We start from the raw sequence: 25138 nt of genomic DNA on the forward strand, positions 1-25138 counted from the left end.
ATACAGAAAAAGCATTTGACAAACACCCTATCATAAGAAAAAGTCAAACTAGACACAAAAGAAATTACCTCAACATAATAAAGGCCATATAAAAAGTCCAGTCAGTATCATGCCCAATGGTGAAAAACTGACAGCTTTCCCTCTAAGATCACGCACAAGGCAAGGACGCCTACACTCATCATTTGTTTTCAACACAGGATTCCTGGCAATCCTAGTCAGCACATTCAGGTAAGTAAAATCAGTGAAAGCATCCAAATAGGACAGAAGAAACAAAATTATCTCTGCCCAAAGGAAACCATAAAGATCACACACACACACAGACACACAAACTGTTAGAAAAAATGAATTTGGTAAAGTTGCAGGATGCAAAAATCAGTTTTGTTTCTATGAACTAACAATGATCAACTTGAAAAGGAAATTAAGAGAATATCCCCCTCCATATCAGCATCAAAAATAAAATTCTTATGGACAGACTTACTGAAGGAGGCAAAAGACTAGTACACTGAAAATGACAACACACTGCTGCAAGAAGCTAGAGACACAAATACCCCGCGATCATCGACTGCAACACTGTGAGTGCTGTTCAAAGGTCCATGCTGCCCGAAGAAATCTAAAGATTCAGTTCAATTCCTATCAAAATCTCAATGATATTTTCTCAGAAATGGGGAAGAACAATCCTAAAATTCATATGGAAGCTCAAAGTATGCCAAATAGCAAAAATAATCTTGAGAAAGAAAACAATGCCAGAGGCTCCCAATTCCTGATTTCAAAACATCTTTACAAAGCTACAGTAATCACATCAGCATGGTTCTGGTATAAAGACAAGACATACAAACCAATGGAACATAACAGAGAATCCAGAAATAAACCCTTAAAACGTAACAGTCAAATGATCTTCAACAAAGGTACCAAAGGTATGCACTGTGGAAAGAATAGTCTCTTCAAGTGGTGCTGGGAAAACTGAATATCCCCACACAAAGAATGAAGCTGGACCCTTAGTTTATACCATATAATATACAAGTTAACTCAAAATGGATTAACCTAAATATACAAGCTGAAACTACAAAACTGCTAAAAGAAAACATAAGGGAATAGTAAAAGGACATGAGATTTGGACAGTGAATTCTTTGATATGACACCAAAGGTATAGGCAACAGTAGCCAAATGGGGCTATATCAAACTTAAAATTGTGTATAAAATTTATGTAACCTTGCTAAGAAATGTAGGTCTTTTGGAATTTACTAACTCTGGGCTTTCAGGACACTATTTCCTGACTTCCTTTCTCTCTGGCTGTTCTTCAGATACTTCCCTTCCTAATCTAGAAATGCTTTCCTGGTGGAGCAGAGGTTAAAGCGTCTGCCTGCAATGTGGGAGACCTGGGTTCAATCCCTGGGTCGGGAAGATCCCCTGGAGAAGGAAACGGCAACCCACTCCAGTATTCTTGCCTGGAGAATCCCAGGACAGAGGAGCTTGGTGGGCTACAGCTTGGTGGGTTGCAAAGAGTCGGACACGACTGAGCGACTTCACTTTCACTATACTCCCCAGGGACAAGCCATTAGACATTTTCTCTGTTCTATTTCTCTTTGGAGACTTTCATCTTTCAAGGTTTCAGCAATACCTGATGACATCCAAATGTCTTCAGTATATTTCAAACTCTGCCTGAGAAAACAGAACTTCTATTTCAGGTCTTATGGCTATTTTTTATGAGCTCTTTCTTCAGGGAACTGTTTAAAGGGTAGGGGGTGGGGGGGAACCCAGGAGATTTTTAACATCACAAGGACTCAGGAGGTATGGCAATATAAAAAGAGGCAATTTAGCCAAGATGAATTGCAAAGGATGACTGGGGAACAGATGACAAAGAGGGTGGGAAGATTGTTTCCGATAAGAGAGAAATGAGTGAGTGAAGGCAGAAGAGCCTGAGAACATGGTCTTAAGACCACAGGATGCACTTCAATAGCATAAAGTTCAAGGAAGGACTCAAGGACTAAGCAAAGGCAGGGAGAGCCCAGATTATGGGAGAATTTTTAAGATATGATAAGGAATTCAGATTTTAGCCAGCAGAGGAATAATCTGACAAAAGTCAGTAACTTTCTTCCCATAAAGATACATATATACTTCATCTGGCAAGAAGTTCCAAAGTATTCACACACTTTTCATAAACCACTAGATAAGAACATCTGCAGCAGGAGTCATTAAAGGGCTTTAAGTAAGTCAATGACTAAGTCAAATCTGTCTTTATGATAATTCCATGTTTTAAACTGGGACCAAAATTGGCAAAATTGGAGGCAGACAATCTAGTTGGGTAATGACTACTATTAGAGACCAGACAAAGACTGAAGAAGTAGCAGAAAAGAAAAGGAAACTGATGTATTCTAGGAGGACTGTAAACTATTCCCACTAACACTTCTTAAAATCTTTTAAGGACATGTACAATATTATAAATAAAACGCAAATTTGCACTGATGCTAAAAACTGCTTCGCTGGAATACTTCAACACAATAGCAGGGCTGTGCTCACTCTGCCTTCTGAGAAGACTCAGTCAGAGGCATTCATCCCTACCATGAACCAGAAGCATATCTCCTTCTATTTAAAGATTCAGCTTAGTATCATTTCAGGATCATGACTGCTGTTCCCACAGTAACCTGTACCTATTTTCAGTACACTTTATAATAAGTGCCTATTAATTACATGGTAAGCTCCCTGAGACACATGATCTGACCATTTATCTACAATTACATTCTCAGAACCTAGCAAATTTCAGAACCTCAGTGAGGATTCTTCATTTTCTCTCCTGATACTGGCTAGAAAGCAGTGTCAATTAACTATTTTTTTCTAGTACTTAACCATAAAGGGAAGCAGGTATCAGGATACCTCCCAGTTCCTTAGGCATACCAGAGGCACACAAAGGTGCATACAAAGGCTCAATCTGGAGAGCAAGAACACGGTGTCAGAACCCAGGAGGGAATCCTGGAAACAGAATAGCCACCTTTATTTTGTATCTTTTACTTCAGAATGTATTTCAAGACATTATTTAATCAAAAAATGTTTTTATACACATATATTTAATTTGGAGTTGTATATAAATATTTTCTTCCACTCCACAGACAAAAGAGCATCTAAGCTACATCTCAACTTCTGATTTCTGGTTCCACAAGCTAGAAAGTAATTACTCCAATCCAGTAACAAATAAAAAGATGAAGAGACAAAAGGACTCCATAACTCTTCTTGGATTCCTAAATGAGGGAAGAACATAACACCAAGGCAAATATAGGGAGTCATAGTTTACTGAAGCAGAGGTCCACAAGCAGGAACCTGTGACAGGACAGAAAAACCTTAACGGTAACTGACAAATTCCTAGAGGCTCGGCCTTAAGAAAATCTGGAGTGAGGGGCCAGTCATAGGGGAGCCCCCAGAATTTTTATGAGAATTACCCCAAGGAGCTTGAGCAGGTTCTCAGAGCCAGTACTGACAAAACTCCTCTCATGCTTCTAGTAGGTGGGCAGAGAAAGGAACCATCTTGAGATATACCAGTGGAGATCCAACCAGTCCATTCTAAACAAGATCGGTCCTGGGTGTTCTTTGGAAGGAATGATGCTAAAGCTGAAACTCCAGTACTTTGGCCACCTCATACGAAGAGTTAACTCACTGGAAGACTCTGATGCTGGGAGAGATTGGGTGCAGGAGGAGAAGGGGACAACGGAGGATGAGATAGCTGGATGGTATCACTGACTCGATGGACAAGAGTTTGAGTGAACTCCAGGAGCTGGTGATAGACAGGGAGGCCTGGCGTGCTGCAATTCATGGGGTCACAAAGAGTCAGACACAGCTGAGCAACTGAACTGAACTGAACTGAAGCGGCCTCTTTTCTTATCAAGGCCTGTCCTCAGGCAAAAATACTTTACCCTGATGGGATATTATCAAATGCTTCCTTTCCGCTTACATCTTACTATCACAATACTGACGGCCTATTACAACAATTCCTTTTACTTGGGAAATCATGTCCAGCTATCAAGAAAAAATTACAAAGCGTACTAAAAGGCAAAAAACACTATTTGCAACCACAGAGCAAGCATTAAGAATTAGAAATGACAGAGATGTTGGAATTATCATACCAGGAATTTAAACCAACTAGTTAATATATAATTTACTAAGCTTTAATGAATAAAGCAGGGCTTCTCTGGTGTCTCAGACAGTAAAGAATCTGCCTGCAATGCAGAATACCCAGCTTCAAGCCCTGAGTGGGGAAGATCCCCTGGAGAAGGAACGGCAATCCACTCCAGTGTTCTTGCCTGGAGAATTTCACAGACAGGAGCCTGGCAGGCTACAATTCATGGGAGTCACAAAGAATCTGACCCAACTGACTGAGTGACTAACACACAAATTGGATTATCACAGGACTGCTGGCTTGGTAATTCACTGTATCAATAGACTAAAAAGGAAAAACCATATGATCTTTTCAATGAATAAGGTAGACACATGTAAATGTAAGCAGAGATGGATATCCTAAGAAATAACCAAAACAAACAAACCTAGAGATCAAAAACACTGTAACAGAATTTTTAAATGTCTTTTGAGGGCTTAATAGTAGACTGGAAACAACTGAGAAAAGAATCTCTGAACTTAGCACAGAATCTTCGAAAATTGAAAAGCAAGGAGAACAAAGACTAACAACTGTGGGACACTATAAAAAGTATAACACACACATAATGGGAATATTAGAAAAAGAAGAAAGGACCATCAGAAATATCTGAAACAATCACTAAGAAATGTCTCTAAATTAGTATCAGACACCAAGCTACAGATCCAGGAAGCTCAAAAAACACCAACCAGGAAAAATTCCCACTCTAAAACCCTACACTTAGGGATATCATTTTCAAACTACAGATAATCAAAGATAAAGAAAAAAAATCTGAAAGAAGACAGAGGAGGAAAATTCCTTACCTACAAAATATCAAAAATAGGAATTACATCTGACTTCTCCTCAGAAACCATGAGAATGAAATGAAATATATTAAGTACTAAGGGGGATGGGGGGAATGGAGAAAGAAAAAAATACCAACCTAGAATTCTATACCCTGTGAAATTCTTCTTCAAGAGTGAGGCAGAAATAAAGACTCGGACAAATAAAACTTGAGGGAATTTGTTGTCAGCACACTTGCCCTCCAAGAATGTTAGAAGAAATTCTCTTAAAGAGAAGGAAAATGATACAAACTGGAACCTCAAATTTACATAAAGGATGAGTACTGATAAAGAAATACGTGAAAAGTATACAGATTGTGACCTCAAATTTACATAAAGAAGGACAAGCACTGATAAATAAATAAATGAAAAGTAAAAGAAAACCTTTTATTTTTCTTAATCTTAACTAATCTAAGACATACAAGTTGTTTAATATAATATCAACTATGTATTTGGTTTATGAATACTTATGTATATGTACATATGTGTGTGTGTATCTACTCAAGTATGTGTATATGTTGTTGTTGTTGTTTAGTCACGAAGTTGTATCTCACCCTTTTGCAACCCCATGGACTGAAGTCTGCCAGGATCCTCTGTCCATGGGATTTCCTGGTCAAGAATACTGGAAGGTGTTGCCACTTCCTTCTCTAGGGCATCTTCCTGACTAAGGGATCGAACCTATGTCTTCTGCACTGAAAAGTGGATTCTTCACCACTGATTGTCAGAGTGGATCAAAAAACAAGACCCAATTATACATTATCTGTACTTTATATATAAAGACACATATGAATTAAATTGGAAAAATATATACCATGCTAATAATAATCAAAAGAAAGCAGGAGTAGCTATATTAATTTCAGCCAGAGTAGACTCCAAAGAAAAGTTATCAGGGTCACACTTCCTTGAATAAAGAATAATGGAAATGAAAACAAAAATAAACAAATGGAACCTAATTAAAAGTTTTGGCACAGCAAAGGAAACCACAAACAAGATGAAAAGACAACCTTCAGAACAGGAGAAAATAACTGCAAATGAGATAACTGACAAAGGATTAATCTCCAAAATATACAAGCAGTTCATGTAGCTCAACAGCAGAAAAACAAATAACCCAAATCAAAAAATGCGCAGAAGATCTAAATAGACACTTTTCCAAAGAAGGTGAACAGACGGCCAATAAACACATGAAAAAATGCTCAACATCACTCATTAGTTAGAGTAATGCACCTCACAGCGGTCAGAATGGCCATCTTCAAACAATCAACGCTGGAGAGGCTGTGGAGAAAAGGGAACCCTCTTGTACAATTAGCAGGAATTTAAATTGATACAGCTACTATGAAGAATAGGATTTCTTAATAAACTAGGAATAAAACTACCATGATTCAGCAATCCCACTACTGCACATATACCCTGAGAAAATCATAATTAAAAAAGATACATGTATGCCAATGTTCATTCCAACAGTATTTATAATAGGTGGCACATGGAAGAAATCTAGATGTCCATCAACAGATGAATGGATAAAGAAGTTGTGGTACACATACAATAGATTACTACTCAAATATAAAAAGGAATGAATTTCAGTCAGTTATAGTGAAGTGGATGAACCTAGAACCTGTTTTACAGAGTAAAGTCATTAAGAGAAAGTCACATATATATTAGGTCACTAAGAGAAAAACAAATATGTATTAAAGCACATATATGAAAATCTAGAAACATGTTATTAATGAACCTATTTGCAGGGCAGGAATGGAGATGCAGATCTGTGGATACAGCAGGGAGGGGAGGGTAGGACAAACTGAGAGAGCAGCGCTGAAACATATATATTGCCGCATGCACAAGGGGGCTAGTGGGGAGCTGCCGCCTGACACAGTGAGCTCAACTCCCAGCCGCTCTATGACAACTCAGCGGGGTGGGATGGGGTGGGGCTGGGGAGGTTCAAGAGGGAGGGGACTCATACATACTTAGGGCTGATTCACCTTGTATGGCAGAAACCAATACAACAATGTAAAGCGATTATCTTCCAATTAAAAATAAAATAAAGTAAGTTATCAGGGCTAAAAGGGGGTATTACACAAGGAGAAATGGGTCAGTTTTCCAAGATAATATCGCAATCCTTGTGCATGCACCAAACAACAGAGCATCAAATAACTTCAGGCAAAAAGTGATAGAGCTACGAAGTAAGCTAGAGCAATCCACTACTACAGTCAGAGACTTCAATACCTCTCTATCAGGAATGGGCAGATGGAGCAGGCAGAAAATCATCAAGGGCACAGTTGAACTCAAGAGCACCATCAATCAACTGGATACAACTGACATCTCTTGACTATTTCATCCAACAACAACAGATTACACATTCTTCTCAAACTCACATGGAACAGACCACATTCTGGGCCAAAAAACACACCATAACACATTTAAAGAACATTAGACTTCCATGCTGGTATTAAATGAGCCAGACAACAAAGAAAGCAGTCAAATGACATTAAATCCCATGAAGATAAATACAGCACGGGAGAAGGAATAGGGAAAACAGGACATGACCATTCTTTGAAGAAAGTTGGTCAAGGAAAGTCTCTCTGATAAGAATCATTAGAGAGCTCTAAAGCAAATGAGAAAGGAAGCCATGTGGTTATCAGAGAGAAGGATCATAGGAAACAGGCACACATCTTAAGAACACCAAATCATTAAGGGCAAGAGCATAAAGCAAGTGAGGATAAAATTGGGCAAAAGAAAATACAAAGGTCACAAAAGTAAAAGGAAGCACATACAGCCTTGTAGATCCTTGGACTTTACTCTGAGAAAGAGACTTCTGAAAGGTTTTGAACATAAGTAACAGGGTTTAATAACTTCAATCTTTGATCCAGTAACAATTAGCTATTTCCATTTACATTGTGGTTGGTGTACTATGTGCTGAGTTGCTCAGTGGTGTCCGACTCTTTGTGACTCCATGGACTGTGGCCTGCCAGACTCCTCCATCCATGGGGATTCTCCAGACAAGAATACTGGAGTGGGTTGTAATGCCCTCCTCCAGGGGATCCTCCCAACTCAGGTCTCCTGTATTACAGGAAGATTCTTTACTGTCTGAGCCACCAGGGAGGCCCAAGAATACTGGAGTGAGTAGCCAATTCCTTTTCCAGGGGAACTTCCTGACTCAGGAAATCAAACCAGGGTCTCCTGCACTGCAGGTGGATACTTTACCAGGTGAGCTACCAGGGAAGCCCTATGAAGTTCTTACCTATAGATAATAGATAATAATGGCCTGAGGACTAAGACCTTGGTCATGCCAACATTTAGGAAAAAAACAGCATTTCCAAATACTGAACCATAAATCACTTGATACACTTACCCTTGGTTCCCTTTACAGTCTTAATTATATACCTAAAAACATAGCCGAAGTGTTAGGAGTTAAGGTTGCGGAGTAACTACCAAAGACAAGAAATCTGAAGTTACTAGAATTGCTTTGAAATCATTAAGAAAATTAAAGAGTCTAAATTAGTATGTGAAAAAAGACTACTACATGGTATGCAGATTTTAAACAAAATCCAAGTATATTATATAATTGAATAAAAAGATCTGGGTTATTGTGTCAGCTCTATTTTGAGGCTAAACTATAAATTAGCATGCAGCTGTTAAAAACTATGTTTTTCTGTGCTCTAGGAAATGGGTGACAGTAGGAATTTCTAAAAACAAGCATATTCTTTAATTTTATATAGTTATTTACAGTGTACTCAAGGTGTTCCCTAAAGGATATCAAATGCAAATATATCTCAAAGTGGTAAAAAGAATCATGCTTTAATAAATATAAGATGCTGCCATTAATAAAACACACTAGTTAATTCTTAGATAAAAACAAGACTCCTTCATCACTTATTTTGTAAATCAAGACATAAGCTTAAGGTAGAAGAAATCTTACTAAACTACTGCCTAGTTATGGTTTCTACAGTTATAGAAATTTGAGAAACTGTGGCAGACATGAAAACTTAGAGCTATAGTCTCACAATTATGGCCAGAAGCTTAGAAATCTTTGGTAGATCTAATTTGTAGTTACTTCACCTTACAATGGGCAACAGCATGACACCTTGCTAAACTCAACCAGAACTTAACACCAGAGTCTCACCTGGAACCTCACAATAAACATCCTACCACACCTCACATTCTTGCCATACTACAAAACACAAGCCTCATCTTTCCTTTTCATTCTTTACTCTTGATGCATCCATCCAACCTCTTCCATCAAGACTGCCAGAAACACATTCATGATATCTTCAATTGCTTTACGTTTTCTCAATCTCTTAGCTTTCACTAAAACCTAACTTGCCCCCAAATGCACTTCTTATAATTCTTTTAAGTGAGGTTTCCACAGACAACTCAAATCCCTAAATGTACCGTTATCCTTCTTATTCACTGTATTAAAAATAATGCCCATCCCCCGTTTAAAAAAAAAAAAAAACACACACAAACATAACTTATACTTAGAAACTTTGTGGTAAATCGCACCCATATACTAAAGCCTCTATTTTGCCCCAGTTATATCACTGGCATTGTGACCTCAATGCCTGTATGCATGATCTATCCCAACCCTTGAGCCCCCAAAATACTTGACTTTCTTAACTTGAGGGTCCCTCATCTCCTCTCAGTTTCACCCAATCACTACCTTAGGCTCTGATCATCATCATCTATGCCTGCAAGAGTTTCACTTAAACTGAAACTATCTTTTTGACCCATCATGCGTTTTGTAACCAACCCAACATCTTCATCTGGCACCACAACCTTTCCAACAGTGGCCATCACGATAACATGTAAATTCAACTACTCCAATGTTAACACTCTACACACATGCCACTCCCATCTGCTCTAATAGCCAATGGTGAAATACCATGCACCTTCTTCTGGCTATTACAGAAAAGTCACCAAACTGCAAGTATGGATAAGTTAATCTTAGCTGGGTACTCTGTTAGCATGAGACTCTCAACATCTGGTCCACTTCACCCATTTTCTCCAAGAACTTTCCAAGTTTTCAGTCTTTTCAAACCCCCTAACCAAACTCCACAGAAACTACTTTAAAATGTTTCTTAAAAAGTTACATGGTTAAAAAACTATAAAGAGATATACCCATGCTTTCATTAGGATGGCTTACAGTGAAGGGAAAAAAAAAAACACAAGTAACTACAAATGTTGAGAACGTATGGAATTATAACCTTTGTGCATTATGTGGTCAAAATGTTAAAGTGATACAGCCACTCTAGAAAACAGTATGAATGTTCCTTGTGCAAAAAACTAAAAATAGGACTATTGTATGATCCAGCAACCTGACTTCTGGGCATATACCCAAAGAAATAAAAGCAGGGTCTCGAAGAGGTATTCATACATTGCAGCATTATTCACAGTAGCTAAAACAAAAGCAACCAGTGTCCATCAGCAGATAAATGGATAAATGAAATGTTACATACATATAACAGATTATTCAGTTTCTAGAAGGGAAGAAAATTCTGACATACTGTAACATGGATGAACCTTGATATCATGCTATGTAAGCAAAATAAAGACAAATACTGTGGGCATTCAAGAGTATATGAGGTATTGTTGTCCATACCAAAGAAAGTAGAATGGTGATTGCCAGGGTCTGGGGAGAAGAGTGAAAGGGGAGTGATTTTTTTAAACTGACAACAGTTTCAGTTTTGCAAGATGAAAAGAGTTATAGAGATGATGGTGGCAATCACTGCACAACAATATAGATGTAACTAATTACCACTAAATTGGACATTTTGTAATGTGTATTTTACCACACAAAAAAATTTTAAGTTACATGGACACATATGTTTGAAAAATACATTTTATAATTCCTTCTTGGAGATGCACAATGCATATCATTCTAAAGGATTTTTCACAATTTTCAGGAAAGAAATCTGCTGTTTAAGTCTGTACGTCCCAAGCTTAATCAACAATGAAACCACTTCTTCCAGAAGCACACAGTGGTGTAGCTGACCTAATTTACTAAGAAAATTGACAGTTTAGGTACAATGGCTTTGACTTCCCCATTCCTACCTACCAATACATTTAATATCACATATTCATCCTTATCTCCCTCTTCTAGATTCATAAGGGTCTTTGCTCTTATTCAAGAGAAATCCCTATACCTATATTTTTCATTCCAACCATTACTACCTTAAAGCCCTGCTTCAATAATCACCATCTCTAGTTACTTTAAACTTATATTCTCACAACTAATCACTGAAGTCTTACCTACTTCACTTTCTAAATACTTTTCTTTAACCAGAAAACTTTATCTTTAATTCCTAATATACTACTGCCCTTATTTAGGTTTTCACTGACTAAAACTTGGTCATCCTACCATATGATTTCTCTTCAATCCCGTTTCCTTGCCAGCAAAGTTACTAAAAATATATATATTTAACAAGGTTACCCTACTTAGCAAATTCTTTACTAACTCCCAAATACCTATGAGAGACAGGTCAAGGCGGTTCACATAGCATGCAAGCACCTAGTCCTTTTTATCCAGTCTCATCTCCTTTAATTTCCCACCTTTCAGTTAGTCTATAATCTAAAAATCCTCAACTGCCTACTGTTTCCTATGTTTACTATGCGGCTTTGTTAAGTGCTCATGCTTCTGCCTAGAATGTGCTAGCTAACTCCCAGTCTCATTTCAAGACTTAACTTAGCCTTCCCTGATCACCCCTGTTTTCTGCCATGTGGATTAGGTCCCTATTGCCTCAAGGTTCCTCAGTACACTGGTACTTCTCTATGTTCATGTTCTATCCTGGGATCCTTCTACCACCATGAATGAAATGATGCACTTCTAGGTCTTTCACACTGAACCGACTAAAACTTCTAGGGGAGCAAAAATCTGTAAGAATCCAGGGGTATGCAATTATCTGTCTAGAAGTAGAAATCAATATGTTACCAAGATTTAGAGGTATTTATTTGGTAGGGAAAATGAGACATGTGTATTCCTATTTTCCAATTTACTTTCTAAAGTATTACTCTCTTTAACTGGAAATTGTTTTCAAAAAATGTGATACCATTTAAAGCAATCTAGAGTAACTCAGACACCACAACCTCAACCAAGTTACACTTACATTCGGCTAGCTTCAATGTCGTCAGATTGAGGTTCTCCTGATGATCTGTAAAATGCAATTGAGAAAAGTTAAGCAAAATATTCCATATTTCTAAAAAGGAGCAAACATTTTATTTTGGAAGACAAATTTGAAACCAAGATTTAATGGGTTAACAATTTTAAAAGTTCAACATGAGAAAAAAGTGGTCAGATCAGATTGCCATACAACACATTTATCGTAAGGGCTAGACTAATAAAAACTCAGTTCATTTTTTTAAGGAAAGGAAATTAAACACTATTTAGGTACCAACGTACAAACCAATGTAACAAATCATAATTATTTACAAAGTCAAATATTTATAATAAAAACATACAACTCTGAAACCGTCTATAGCCAAGTATCAGTTATTCACAATATCAAAGGTTACTGGTATTCGTGGTCCCAAACTTTAGATAAAGTATCAGCAAACTACTGCCTGGGATGACAAACTAAGGCCTGGGTCAGCCGCCTATTTTTGTGAACTTGCTCTGGCACAGAGGCATGCTCATTCGTTTACATACTGTCTATGGCTGCTTTTATACTACAAGAGCAGAGCTGAGAAACAGAGACACGTGGCCCACAAAGCCTAAAATACTTATTACCTGGCCCTTAAAAAAAAAGTCTGCCAATCTCTGCTGTAGATAATACAAACTTAAACCTAACAGCCTCATGAATTTTGAGACACTAAAGTCTGATTTACCATTCTGATCATGATTATTTCAACGAAAGTAGCTTTCCCTGAAAATACACTGGCAGCGTGTGTATCTGTCAACTGTATTCCAGGGCATTAAAAATCTTGCTGTGGATAACTATGAATGACTTCAGCTATAAACAGTTGCCAGTTTTTTTCTACTTTTTCCAATATACTGCTGCTATTTTAAGTAGAAATATTCAAAATTCTAAGACAGTAAGAAATATTTTATTTTCATTCTGGGGCATGAACCAATTCTGCCTACCATTCCCAACATGTTAAAAAAAAATAAATTCCTATTACTCTATTCACTTTTATAACCAGCATCAGTCAACATATAGGTGAATCAGCATAATACTGATTTCAACACTTTCAATTCACAGAATAGGTAAAATATTTTTTAGAGGTCAAAAGCTAAATTTTCAAACTGATATTACAAGGACTTGATTTGTAAATTTATTACTGACTTGAGACTTCAAATTCCAAACAACTTTTAACAAAAGAATCTTAAACTCAGAGCCACCAGAAAAGAAATAATCTGTTTCCCATATTTCTCAGTTTAAAAAACTCACGTCTTTATCACTTTCAGAATTATTTCTCATTGCAGTGGTCCAAGGGAAAGAATGCAAAAAAAATGTAAGAGTCCAGCAGCTCAAATATTTATTTTAGATCTTCTTTGCAGTATATTCACATTTTCAATTATGCACAAAATGATATTAGAACTAAAACCTGGGGCATGCTGGCGGTGGCAGTGACTTGGCAGTGACACAAATGCAAAAATTTCACTCCACCCTCTCCCCCAGGGAGCAAACAAATCACCTTTGTGACACACCTGGTTTCCACCAGCCTTGTGGGTAAGTACCCCAAGATTGCTTCCAAACTTGTATCTCTCAGACAGAAGAGCTAAAAAGTGATGATAACCCCATGTACCAGCTGACTCATTTTTGAAAGTGCGACCGACCCTCCAGCATCAGATGTCATACTGTAAGGAGGCAGAGCAGGCTTGCAAAACAAAAAACAAAACCTGCTGGCTCTAAGGGAAGAGAGGCAGATTAGAAGCTTTTAAACACGTAGGCGGCAAAATTTTTCAAAATTAACAGGGAAAGAGAGGGGGGGAAAACTGAGGACACATTGACAGGGAAATTAAACTACTACTACAAAAAGGTAAGATGCAAGCAAGAGGAAACACAAATCCAAGTCTCAGAAGCACAATTTGTAATTATTGTAAAATTTTGAGATTCTGAAATGGAATAGAGATTAAATACATCAAATGGTATCTACACTGTAATTTCCAAAGTCTGCTCCCTAAACAAGAGAATATGTAAATATTAGCATCATTTAATATTAACATATATTAATGTAACTACCAAAACCACTTTAAAGTCAAACCAAGTAATTTAAACCAATTCAAGAAGAAAAAAATAATATAAATTGAAGATTACCTTAAAACAATCTACCCTAAGACTCTTAAACATAGTGCATTTGTTTTTCACTCAAAACGGAAATTGTTTTTTAATCAAGAAAAAGGTTAAGAATAAACACTGAACTAAAAGAAGCACTTTTTTTTAAGTGAGTAATAAGTAATAGTACCTGCCTGTATAAATTTCTAGTCATTCTGCTTATTGTATTCTGTCTGTAATATTCTAAATGATTTACCAAAGAGTATCCTAAAGTTAAGACCCAAACACTCAAAATTATACAGTACATAAGATCTGGGGGGAGAACAGATATATGTCTATGTATGGCTAAGCCCTTTTGATGTTCACCTGAAACTCCCACCACACTGTTAACTGGCTACACCCAAATACAAAATAAATTTAAAGTTTGGGGGAAAAAAAATTCCAAAACTCCAATAAATAAATAAAATACCTAAGATCTAACAATAGTTTCCAAGCTTTCATTTAGCCCCTGAAGAGTCTTTATTCTTTACTGTCAAATGATGGGAAGTAAGGATCTGGTTGTTCAGCTGCTCAGTCGTGTCCAACTCTTTGCAACCCCATGGACTGCATGCAGCACACCAGGCTTCCCTTCCACCATCTTCTGGAGCTTGCTCAAGCTCATATCCACTGAGTCAGCTGTAATTTTACCAAATTGAGGACACAAATCAAATGAAAAAAACCCCAGAAGTACTGACTTAGGTTAACCTAAAGTTTGTCAGAAAAACAAATCAGAAGAGAGATTTTTATGAGGTGCAGCTTCTTGGGACTGCAAGCCCCTCCTTTAACTTCCACTGTAACTCTCTGGGACAGAACAGTATACCAGTGTTATTAAAACTCTCACCACGTGAAAAGCATACCTTAAAATGTATATTAAGACTTTTTTCATAGTTTTTTTTTAAATTTTCATAATAAAATCTTTATTTAAAAACTTGGAAATTTTTAGAAATACTTTCCTATTTATTCATACAGATAAGTCTGGGGAAAAGGCAGAAAGTATTTTAGGAAGATTAAATGGAGAAGCAGGTCAACTCGTAGGTTCACTATTCTTAGCAGTCAGTATCCCTGTCAACTATACATTTTCTTCCTTTTTTTTAAACAGCATGTATTTTACAATGGCAGCCTTTTAAAGGCTGTAAAATAACATTCAAAATTACCTTTTACAAGCTGTGGCCATTCGGTGACATCAGGGTGATCACAGCTTTGAGTCACTGATTAAAAACAGGTTGTCACACCAGTCTAGCTGCTAACTTGATCTGAGCGTAGGTTTAATAACTCTAATAAATTAAACAAATCTTTAGTTAGAACACTTTATAAACTCAATTCATTGTTCAAAAAAAAAATCTTCACAGGTTCAAATTAGGTGCCAATGTAACATTCATCAGAAGAATAATTATAGAAATGCTTTCAAGGACTATTTTCCAGCATTTTTCCCTTAAATTATTTCTTCACTTGAGAAAACAATGACAATAATCTTGTATTTTTATGAAGTGTCACAGTTTACAAAAGCACTTTGGTCAACACCTTAAATCTCAAAACAACTCTGGCTCTAACCTATAACGAGTAGGTAGGATAGAAAGAATTTTAAAAAACAGAAAAACAAAGCAGCCTTAGAGTGATTAATTGACTTGCCCAAGATTTTAGTATTAGTGTTGAAGCCAGGCCTAGGGCTAAAACCTAGCTATATTGACTTCCTAACCAGAATTAGTATTTTGTGATTTTGTTTAGTTTTGCTCTAGAGTCTCAGGATTTAAATATATGTAAGCAAGCAAAGATTTAAAATATAAATTGAGAATCCACAATTACAATAGTTTAAATGGGACTAATAGTAATAGAGTTTTCCAGGTAGTCAAATGCTTAATGAAATAGTTATACACAAACATACACACACACATACACACATACACATCAAGTCTATTCCTACTTATTCCATAGGATAATCTAACAGTAGCAAAAACTCCTTGGGTATTTCACGAATATTATATCCTCCTTATCAGTCATAAATCCACTAACATTCAATTTCATGTCCTGCAACTAGTTTTTCCTCCGGATGATTTCCCTACCAAACTATATATCCAGGCCAAATCTGAAAAGTGATCTAAGGAAAGATGAGAAAATTAGGAGACAGAAACAAAAGATCCTTGACATTTATAAAACAGGAAGCTATCTGAGAATACTAAGGGATGAAACATCAATGCTTGAACCCATAACTCTGCAGCCTATCAACTTGGGCTTCAAATTCAGATAAGGGTAAGAGTTGGCCAAAAAATACATAAGTAACTTTCACGGACTCCAATACAGACATACTTCATCTTATTGCACTTCACAAATAATGTGCGTCGTCTTTGACAAACTGAAGGTTTGTGGCAGCCTGCCTCTAGCAAGTGTACAGGTGCCATCTTTCCAACAGCATCTGCTCACTTCATGTCTCTGTGTCACATTCTGGTTAATTCTTGCAATATTTCACATTTTTTCCTCATTATTATATTTGCTATGGTGATTTATTATCAGTAACTTTTGATATTACTATAACAACTTGCTGAAGGCTCAGATGATGTTTAGCACTTTTTTTAATCAACAAAGTATTTTTAAATTAAGGTATGTACACTATTTTTTAGATATAATGTTATAGCACACTTAATAGACTGTAGTAAGCATCTGTCAATGTAACTTTCACAGGCACCAGAAAGCCAGAAACTTCACTCATTGATTAGCTTTATTTGCCTTACTGCAGTAGTCTAGAAGTAAACCTGAAATACCTCTGAGGTATGCCAAAATATGTGGGATCTATAACCCCTGGAAGATATCAAATTTCCTAGATTTTCCTGTCATGTTACATGCTTCCTAATAACAACCTAGAAGATTCTTGAGGTCATTTGGAAAAGAGGTAATGCGCCCCCTGAAACAAACAGTATTTCCTCTGGAGTCTTCATAAGACTAATAGTGTATGTGGATTTAAAAGATCCAAGTCTAACTTTCCAACCTGTAAAACAAAAATGAAAAAGTCAAAATACCTTTTAATTGATTAACTGAGATGAATTAATTCATTACAGAGCTACATGTTCTATGAAAAATATTGAGGCAACTTTTCTCTTCTAGACTTCCTTTTTCATAGTCCAGTGCTCAACAGAGCAAACAGCTCCCAGAGTCAGTCTGGATACAAGGCCTTGTTTGGTCCCTTACTCAATGGAAAATCTTGGGCAAGTTTCTTAACCTCTCCAAGCCCGTTTCCCAATATACAGAACTAAAGTAACAGTAGTACCTATTTCAGAAGTCTGTCATGAGGATGAACAAACATGTATTTTGTTCAAAATAGTGTCTGGCACATAGAAAAAGCCCAATAAATGGAAGCTATTATTAACTCATAGCCTAACAGCCAAACTTGCCCCCTCAATCTTCTTATATAATTATTTTACCCCTGACAGCACACTAACCTCTTCTAAATTTCTTTCTGAATCCCACTTGGAGCCCTCACACAGTCTACCTGGCAGCATAGTGATTTAGCACCTAGCAGAATAATCCTTTAAAAATGGCAGTCATCCAAATCTGCTGAATACATCACTATTCTAATCATGACATTAAGATATCCATGCAATTTTGACTTTCAAAAAATAAAACAGAAACATACCATATTTCGCCAAACTTCTGAGGAGCTGGTGAATTCTAAAATCAGGCTCTTACAGATTTTTAACCTAAAACATAAAACACCTCACTCAATTCTTTTTACATAGACAACTGAATAGACAACTTTCAAAGAAAAACAATTGCTCAAAAATTACAGAAGCAAACTCATTTGTAATATCTGTGAATATTCAAAACACATCAAGAGACAAATGCCCCTAAGTGCTGCTGCCAGGATGTATGGACAGGTCGTGAGGCAGGCCCTGGGCCCTGAGTGCTTCCAGCAGGCAGAACCGTGATGCCCATTTTCAGCCACAGAGTTTACTGCTCTCCATTTCCTTACTCCTATCTCTCTCCAACACGGCTGAAAATACATGACAACTGTTTAAGTACGTGTCTCGAATTCCTTCGGATACCTATAGCAGTTAAGCTTTAACTAAATTCTATATGCTGAGCATCTGCTACGTTAGGTACATACAGGAGCATCTGCCCAGCCACCTCCCAGAGTAGCAGCTTGGGAGTGTCCTGTAAGTCTTAGGTGTCAGATTGTTGTATTAGTGAAAATATTTTTTAAGTATGTAAGACAATGTTGTCTGGAGCATAATAGGGCCTCAATGTATGGTAGCAATTATTATTTTTTAAATCAAACATTGAATCTATCAAAACTTCTCTCTTATCAAAAAAAAATTTTTGAAGCCTTTAAGTTTCAGCATGGATCCAAATAATCACTGTAAATTCTTATCTCATTTGTACACCATCAGAGCACGTCTCAGTTGAACAGAACTGAAGTTTTTTTTTTTAATACATTTCCTTTTACTACATATGAAGAAACCAAGTTCCCCACCAAGTCAGGAAACCCACCCAGCATCCTAAAGGTTGTTGTCAAAAAATGAATATACTGCATATAATTGGAGAAGGAAATGGCAACCCACTCCAGTGTCCTTGCCTGGAGAATCCCAGGGACAGAGAAGCCTGGTGGGCTACAGTCCATGGGGTCGCACAGAGTCAGATACCACTGAAGTGACTTAGCAGCAGCAGCATATAATTACTGTTTTTAAAATTAATCAAATGTTAAGATCTTAACAGACTGAGTCTCAAAACTCTCTTCTATAATACAATCACCTAAAGAATCTGTGAAAAAAAAAACAAAAACTGCCGATACTTACTTGATCTCAACCTCCAGAGACTGTGATTCAGTATGTAAAATGGGGATATAGGGATCTGTATTTTAAACACACATTCCATGTGATATGCATACCCCAATTTGAGATACTTTGCCTTAGAGGATTAGGAACACATAATCATCAAAGAAATATACCAAATCTATGAAGATACAGGATAAGTAACAGAAACTGTCAGCACCAAAAATGCTAGTTGCACTCTGTACATTTAACCATTAGCACTCTTACGCCATACCTAGTGCCTTTATTTTCTTTATATTCAACAGAGGGCTCAGTATTAATCAAAGAATAAGACATGCATCTAAAAATAAGAAACGTCAATATGAATCTATATCCACCTGTCCTGCTATCATTTTCATTTATCCTTAAAACAGTCCATCTGCCTATTCTCACTTCTGTCATGTCTTTTATCTCCTCTCCAATAGCCTATTTCCTTCACCTCCATGTAACCCTGGGACAAACTAAATTTGCAGACTACTTTTTCTATCACTTTTTCATTATGTCCACTTAGCAATCCTGTTCTCATTTATGCCATGTTTGCAGTATCTTAAATTTATGGGAAAGCTACTTGTTGACAAACTCATTCAGCTTTGTACATTTGTAAATTTCTCAACAAAAGCGTGTTCCCAATAATTTTCTTGCATAAATCTTCCTGCCTTTAGGTTCTCCTCATTCTAGTTCACTCTGCAGTTAAGCTAAAATTTTTAGCTATTACTTCCTTATAGTACTTCCATCGTAATTCCCTCAACTCCATGAACACTTTGCAGTACCACTACCTTCCTTTAACCACCAGAAAGACCATTACCTCAGATGCTAACATACAAAACTTCACATACTGAGAGTTTTCTTATTAAAGTCATCATCATTCTCATATGCCCTACATCTTAGGACCTCTTAATCCTACTTTTTCTCTGCAGTATTTCACAATGCTAACCGTTTCTCAACCCTCCTGGCTTCCATAACGCTGTACCTGTCAGTGTTCTACCTCTGACTGGAACTAAGTCTCCTGCTAGTTCATTTTCCTACTCCCCAACCACAGCCTCTAAGTTTCCATCAGTAGCCCTTTTCCTAACGTAAGAAAAGGCGCTATTTAATTTAGGTTAAATTAATTTTCTGGACAAGGTCAGCACCTGTTCCTCTATCACCTCTCTATATATTTAGGATCCCTAATATCTTTTACAGAGAAGGCAATGGCAATCCACTACAGTACTCTTGCCTGCCAAATCCCATGGATGGAGGAGCCTATAGGCTGCAGTCCATGGGGTCGCTAAGGACTGAGTGACTTCACTTTCGCTTTTTACTTTCATGCACTGGAGAAGGAAATGGCAATCCACTCCAGTATTCTTGCGTGGAGAATTCCAGGGACGGCCAGAGCCTGGTGGGCTGCTGTCTATGGGGTCGCAGAGAGTCGGATACAACTGAAGCGACTTAGCAGCAGCTGCAACATCTTTTAAGATCCCTTACATCTTAAGAGACTTTACACCTTTTAAGCCTTGATCTCTTGAGTCATAAGCCTGCTACTCTCAGTTACCAATGGTACACATGCACTTGGGATGTTTCATTAGCATATAAAATCAAACTCAATTATTTAAAAAAAACCTCACTCCATCTTGATATGCCTACTCTTCCTACTCTTGTTTTCCTACTAATTACAGATAAGAAAAATGGTAAAAAAAAAAAAAAAAAGGTGAAAAACGAGAAAAAAATGGTGCCATTATTTCCCTCCTCATTTTTATTTAGCCCAACCACTGTACCATTTGATACTAAAGATCACTCAAAGAATGTCTACTACCTAAAGCTAATACAATGTTATATGTCAATTATAGCCTGAATTTTAAAATATGTTTGAAGGTCTACAAGTGGATGAAGACATACTGGTAAGGAAACTAGACATGCTCTTACACAGATATAAAGAACAGACTTTTGGACTCTGTGGGAGAAGGCAAGGGTGGGATGGTTTTGAGAACAGCATTGAAACATGTATATTACCAAATGTAAAATAGATTGCCAATCCAAGTTCAATGCATGAAGTGGGGCACTCAAAGCCGGTGCACTAGGACAACCCTGAGGGATGATACAGGGAGGGAGGTGGGGGGGGGGGGCGGTTCACGATGGGGACACATGTACACCAGGGCTGATTCCTGTCAATGTATGGCAAAACCCACTATGAATATTGAAAAGCAATTAGCCTCCAATTAAAATTAAGTAATTTTAAAAATTAAATTCAAAATTCAGTCTATAAATAAAGTTTTAGTGACCCTCTCCCCAGAACTGGAAACTAGACTTGCTCTTATTCCCATGTAATGGGGGAAATGGGCACAAACAATAAAAACCACAATAAAGTAGGTAACTGCAATGCACAGTTAAGTGTTGTGAAGAAGAAACCACAACATTAAGTGCACCGATAAAGTATTCTGACTTAAGTCTGGGAAAAAACGTAAAGATGTTCTTTATAAAGTAACATATAAACTGAGCACTGAGGCATGAATAATGTTTATCCCAGACATATTAAGAAAAACCAGGGGAAGTAATGATACCACTACCACTCCAGTCATCCAAATTAGAAAACTGAGTCATATTCTAAAGAGAAGCCCTTTCCAGTACAATAAACTCACCCACTGCTATCAATTCTATCTCAGAAATTCCCTCACACTCCAACACTTCCCCCAATTATTCTGTTGTTGGTTTTGTTCCAGAGTAGCATTTCAGATGAAATTGTACACGATTCGGAAAAAATCTGCCAGTCCAGCCTCTTCTCTCAGACTAGACCACACTTTTAGAGAACACACATATAATTTGTTTTTATACTTCCACTGCTTGAAAATGTTCACAAAATATACTTCTCAGGATAAACATCTTACAAAAGAGGAATATTTCCTTTTAGGTGACTTGCTTTAGGTCACTTAACTATAAGGTTCAGATCAAGTTGTCTGATTCTAAAGAACATGTTTTTTCCTTCCATTGTTGTTCAGTCACTAAGTTGTGTCCAACTCTTTGCGCCCCACCCACACGAGGCTTCCCTGTCCCTCATATCTCCTGGAGCTTGCTCAAGCTCATGTCCATTAAGTGATGCCATCCAACCACCTCATTCTCTGTTGCTCCCTTGCCCTCAATCTTTCCCAGCATCAGGGTCCTCACCAATGATTTGGCTCTTCTCATCAGGTGGCCAAAGTACTGCAGCTTTAGCTTCAGCACCAATAAATATTCACGATTGATTTCCTTCAGGATTGACTGTTCTGATGTCTTTGCAGTCCAAGGGACTCTTAAGAGTCTTCTCCAACACCACAGTTCAAAAGCATCAATTCTTCAGAGCTCAGCTTTCTTTATGGTCCAATTCTCACATCCATACATGACCACTGGAAAAACCATAGCCTTGACTAGATGGATCTTTGTTCGCAAAGTAATGTCTCTGCTTTTGAATATGCTGTCTAGGTTGGTCATAACTTTTCTTACAAGGAGTAAGCATCTTTTACTTTCATGGCTGCAATCACCATCTGCAGTGATTCTGGAGCCCCAAAAATAAAGTCTGACATTGTTTCCACTGTTTCCCCATCTATTTTCCATGAAGTGATGGGATCGGATGCCATGATCTTCGTTTTCTGAATGTTGAGCTTTAAGCCAACTTTTTCACTCTCCTCTTTCACTTTCATCAAGAGGCTCTTTGGATCCTCTTCACTTTCTGCCATAAGGGTGGTGTCATCTGCATATCTGAGGTTATTGATATTTCTCCCGGCAATCTTGATTCCAGCTGGTGTTTCTTCCAGTCCAGCGTTTCTCATGATGTTTTCTGCATAGAAGTTAAATAAGCAGGGTGACAATATACAGCCTTGACGTACTGCTTTTCCTATTTGGAACCAGTCCGTTGATCCATGTCCAGTTCTAACTGTTGCTTACTAGTCATCTGTATTTCTGACTTCAATGCTTTTGTTTCTCACGACACTTTACCCCGAAATACTTCTCTTTTACTAACCTTTATCTCCCACCCACCTATTATGCCCTGTTAAAAAATACTCATTTTAAATACTGTACCACACAATTCTCTAATCTCTTCTGTAAATAATCATTTACTATATATTCCTAATACTATATTAATTTCTATCTTAAGTTTATTATTTTATATATTATAGCTAACTGTATACATTTCACAGTGCTTCTAATTATAAGCTGGCTGAGGGGAAGGCGTATATCCTTCATGTTTACTTTCATCATATTGGGGACTGTTTTCTTGCCTCCACACCTCCTGTGTACAAGGAGGGGAAAAAAAGAGTAAAGCTCATGGCCTGACAAAGGATTCTGAACTAGTTCTGAATGCAATTCACGGACAAATAAACAAGAGTATCCCTTAATTCCAAAATAACACAAATTTACCCCAAGTCAATTTAACGAAAGTATATTCTGAAGCTCAAAGATGCAAGAATCACCAAGAAAATTTCATTTTCTAAAAGAAACGTCTCTCTTTCCAAAGAACTTGTTGTACCAGGGACTAAAGCGTAGGATATTAAATAGTATAATTAAAACTGATACAACCCCTTCAAAAAAATGACAGTTATCTACTAAAACTAAATGTATACATATCCTATAACTTAAAAATTCCACTAGGTACATCAAACAGAAATGAGAACACACGTTCACCAGAAGACATTTAGTGGAAAATTGAGAGTAACAAGTCTTAGTCACCCTAAACCAAAAATGACTACAATGTCCATCAGCAGCAGAATGAAAAACAAAATACAGCTGATCCTTGAACAACCCAAGTTTGAACTATGCAGGTCCACTTAGATGTGGATTTTTCTTCAGAAAATACACTAATATAGTAACACTATTTACAGGTGGTTGAAGTCACAGAAGTGTCAAGTCTGCAAGGCCTACTGTAAGGCCATACATGCAGCTTTCTGACTGTGCAGGGGATGGGCACCCCGAGCCCTAAACCTTCTTAAGGGTCAACTGTACCATACAGACATGATGAGCAACCAGCGACAACCAACAGTGTGGATGAACCACACAAATATGATGTGTGAGATAAGTCAGATACAACTACATGTGACTGTTTCTAGTTACATAAAATATAAAAACAGGAAAATCTCATCTATGCCAGTAGCAGTCAGGATACTGGTTACTCTTGAGGAAAGAGAATTAATGACAAAGAGAGCACAAGGGGCTTCAGAGGAACTGATCTTATTCCTTGATCTGAATGCAGGCTACGTCTGTGTGCTCAGTGTGTGAAAGTTCAACAACCTATGTGCATACTCATATCCTTTTGTATGTGTATCATACTTGAATCATTAAAATTTATTTTAAAAAGCACAGTATGCTATAAATACTGTGCACTTGATAAATAAATGTAGATGAAACAGAAAGTCCAGAGAAAGATCCAAAAAGTATCTAACAGTTACTTCTTATCAAAAACAAGAAAACTGGACAACATACACGAAAAAATGTTTTCAGACCCCGGGTACAAGGCAGTGTGAGCCTGTGATCCATAAGAATAAACAAGAGTTAAGGTGAACCCTTTGAATGCTTGAATTTCTGCCCAAAGGCAACTTTCTGCTAGAGTCAATGGAGGGAAACCCAGACAGAAGACAGTAGTCTCACTGAGGTGTGAAGCAAGAGGTCAGAGTTGAGTAGGCTAAAATGGCTAGAATATGTAGTAAGACTGAGTGCCAGAGAGGGGAGCTAAGCAGAGAAAAGTTTCCATAAGCCTGCCACTGGAGGGTCCTTTTAAGTCTGTCACTATATACTCAACTGGGCATGAATAAAGTGAAAGACTCCATGAAGCTGAAGAAAGAGGAGCTGTGAGCTGAAATATTCCAAATGCTCATACAAGACTGGGAGAGCCCTAAGTTCCTCCCAATCAGAATGATGAGAACATGCTGACACTTAAAATATTTCATAGACATTTACGGGACATGTAGCAGAAAACTAAGAAAGGCCGTTCTAGTAGCTACCAGCCCAAAAGTAAAGCCTTTTCTAGATACACTCTAACAGAGCCTTGAAGGAATCAAGCTGAGCAACAAGTTAATTCGATGGCTGCCAAAACAAAATTTAACATTTGAAAAGACAACAAAATCCAGCCACTCAACAACAGAATACTACAATATTCAGTATCCAGTAGTAAACTACTAAATTTACAAACAG

The 25138-nt window shown here is 37.4% G+C and overlaps 1 protein-coding gene across 5 annotated transcripts in view; it reads right to left on the reverse strand.

Moving 5' to 3' along the window:
• UBE3A (ubiquitin protein ligase E3A) overlaps window positions 1–25138 on the reverse strand; it is a 93468-nt gene that overhangs the window by 44441 nt on the left and 23889 nt on the right. For 2 of the 5 annotated variants that reach the window (XM_018066088.1, XM_018066091.1), the window contains exons 2-5: window positions 17830–17893; window positions 15359–15478; window positions 13598–13798; window positions 12057–12101 (exon numbers count right to left, since the gene is read on the reverse strand). Coding sequence is in view for 3 of the 5 variants with exons in the window: in XM_018066091.1 (XP_017921580.1) it covers window positions 12057–12058 (2 nt within the window). In the remaining 2 variants the exon portion in view is untranslated. The remainder of the gene's footprint in view (window positions 1–12056; window positions 12102–13597; window positions 13799–15358; window positions 15479–17829; window positions 17894–25138) is intronic. The other 3 variants (XM_018066090.1, XM_018066092.1, XM_018066087.1) reach the window with 2 other exon arrangements.

Source organism: Capra hircus, chromosome 21 (genome assembly GCF_001704415.2).
Source record: "Capra hircus breed San Clemente chromosome 21, ASM170441v1, whole genome shotgun sequence".
Lineage (NCBI taxonomy): Eukaryota > Metazoa > Chordata > Mammalia > Artiodactyla > Bovidae > Capra > Capra hircus.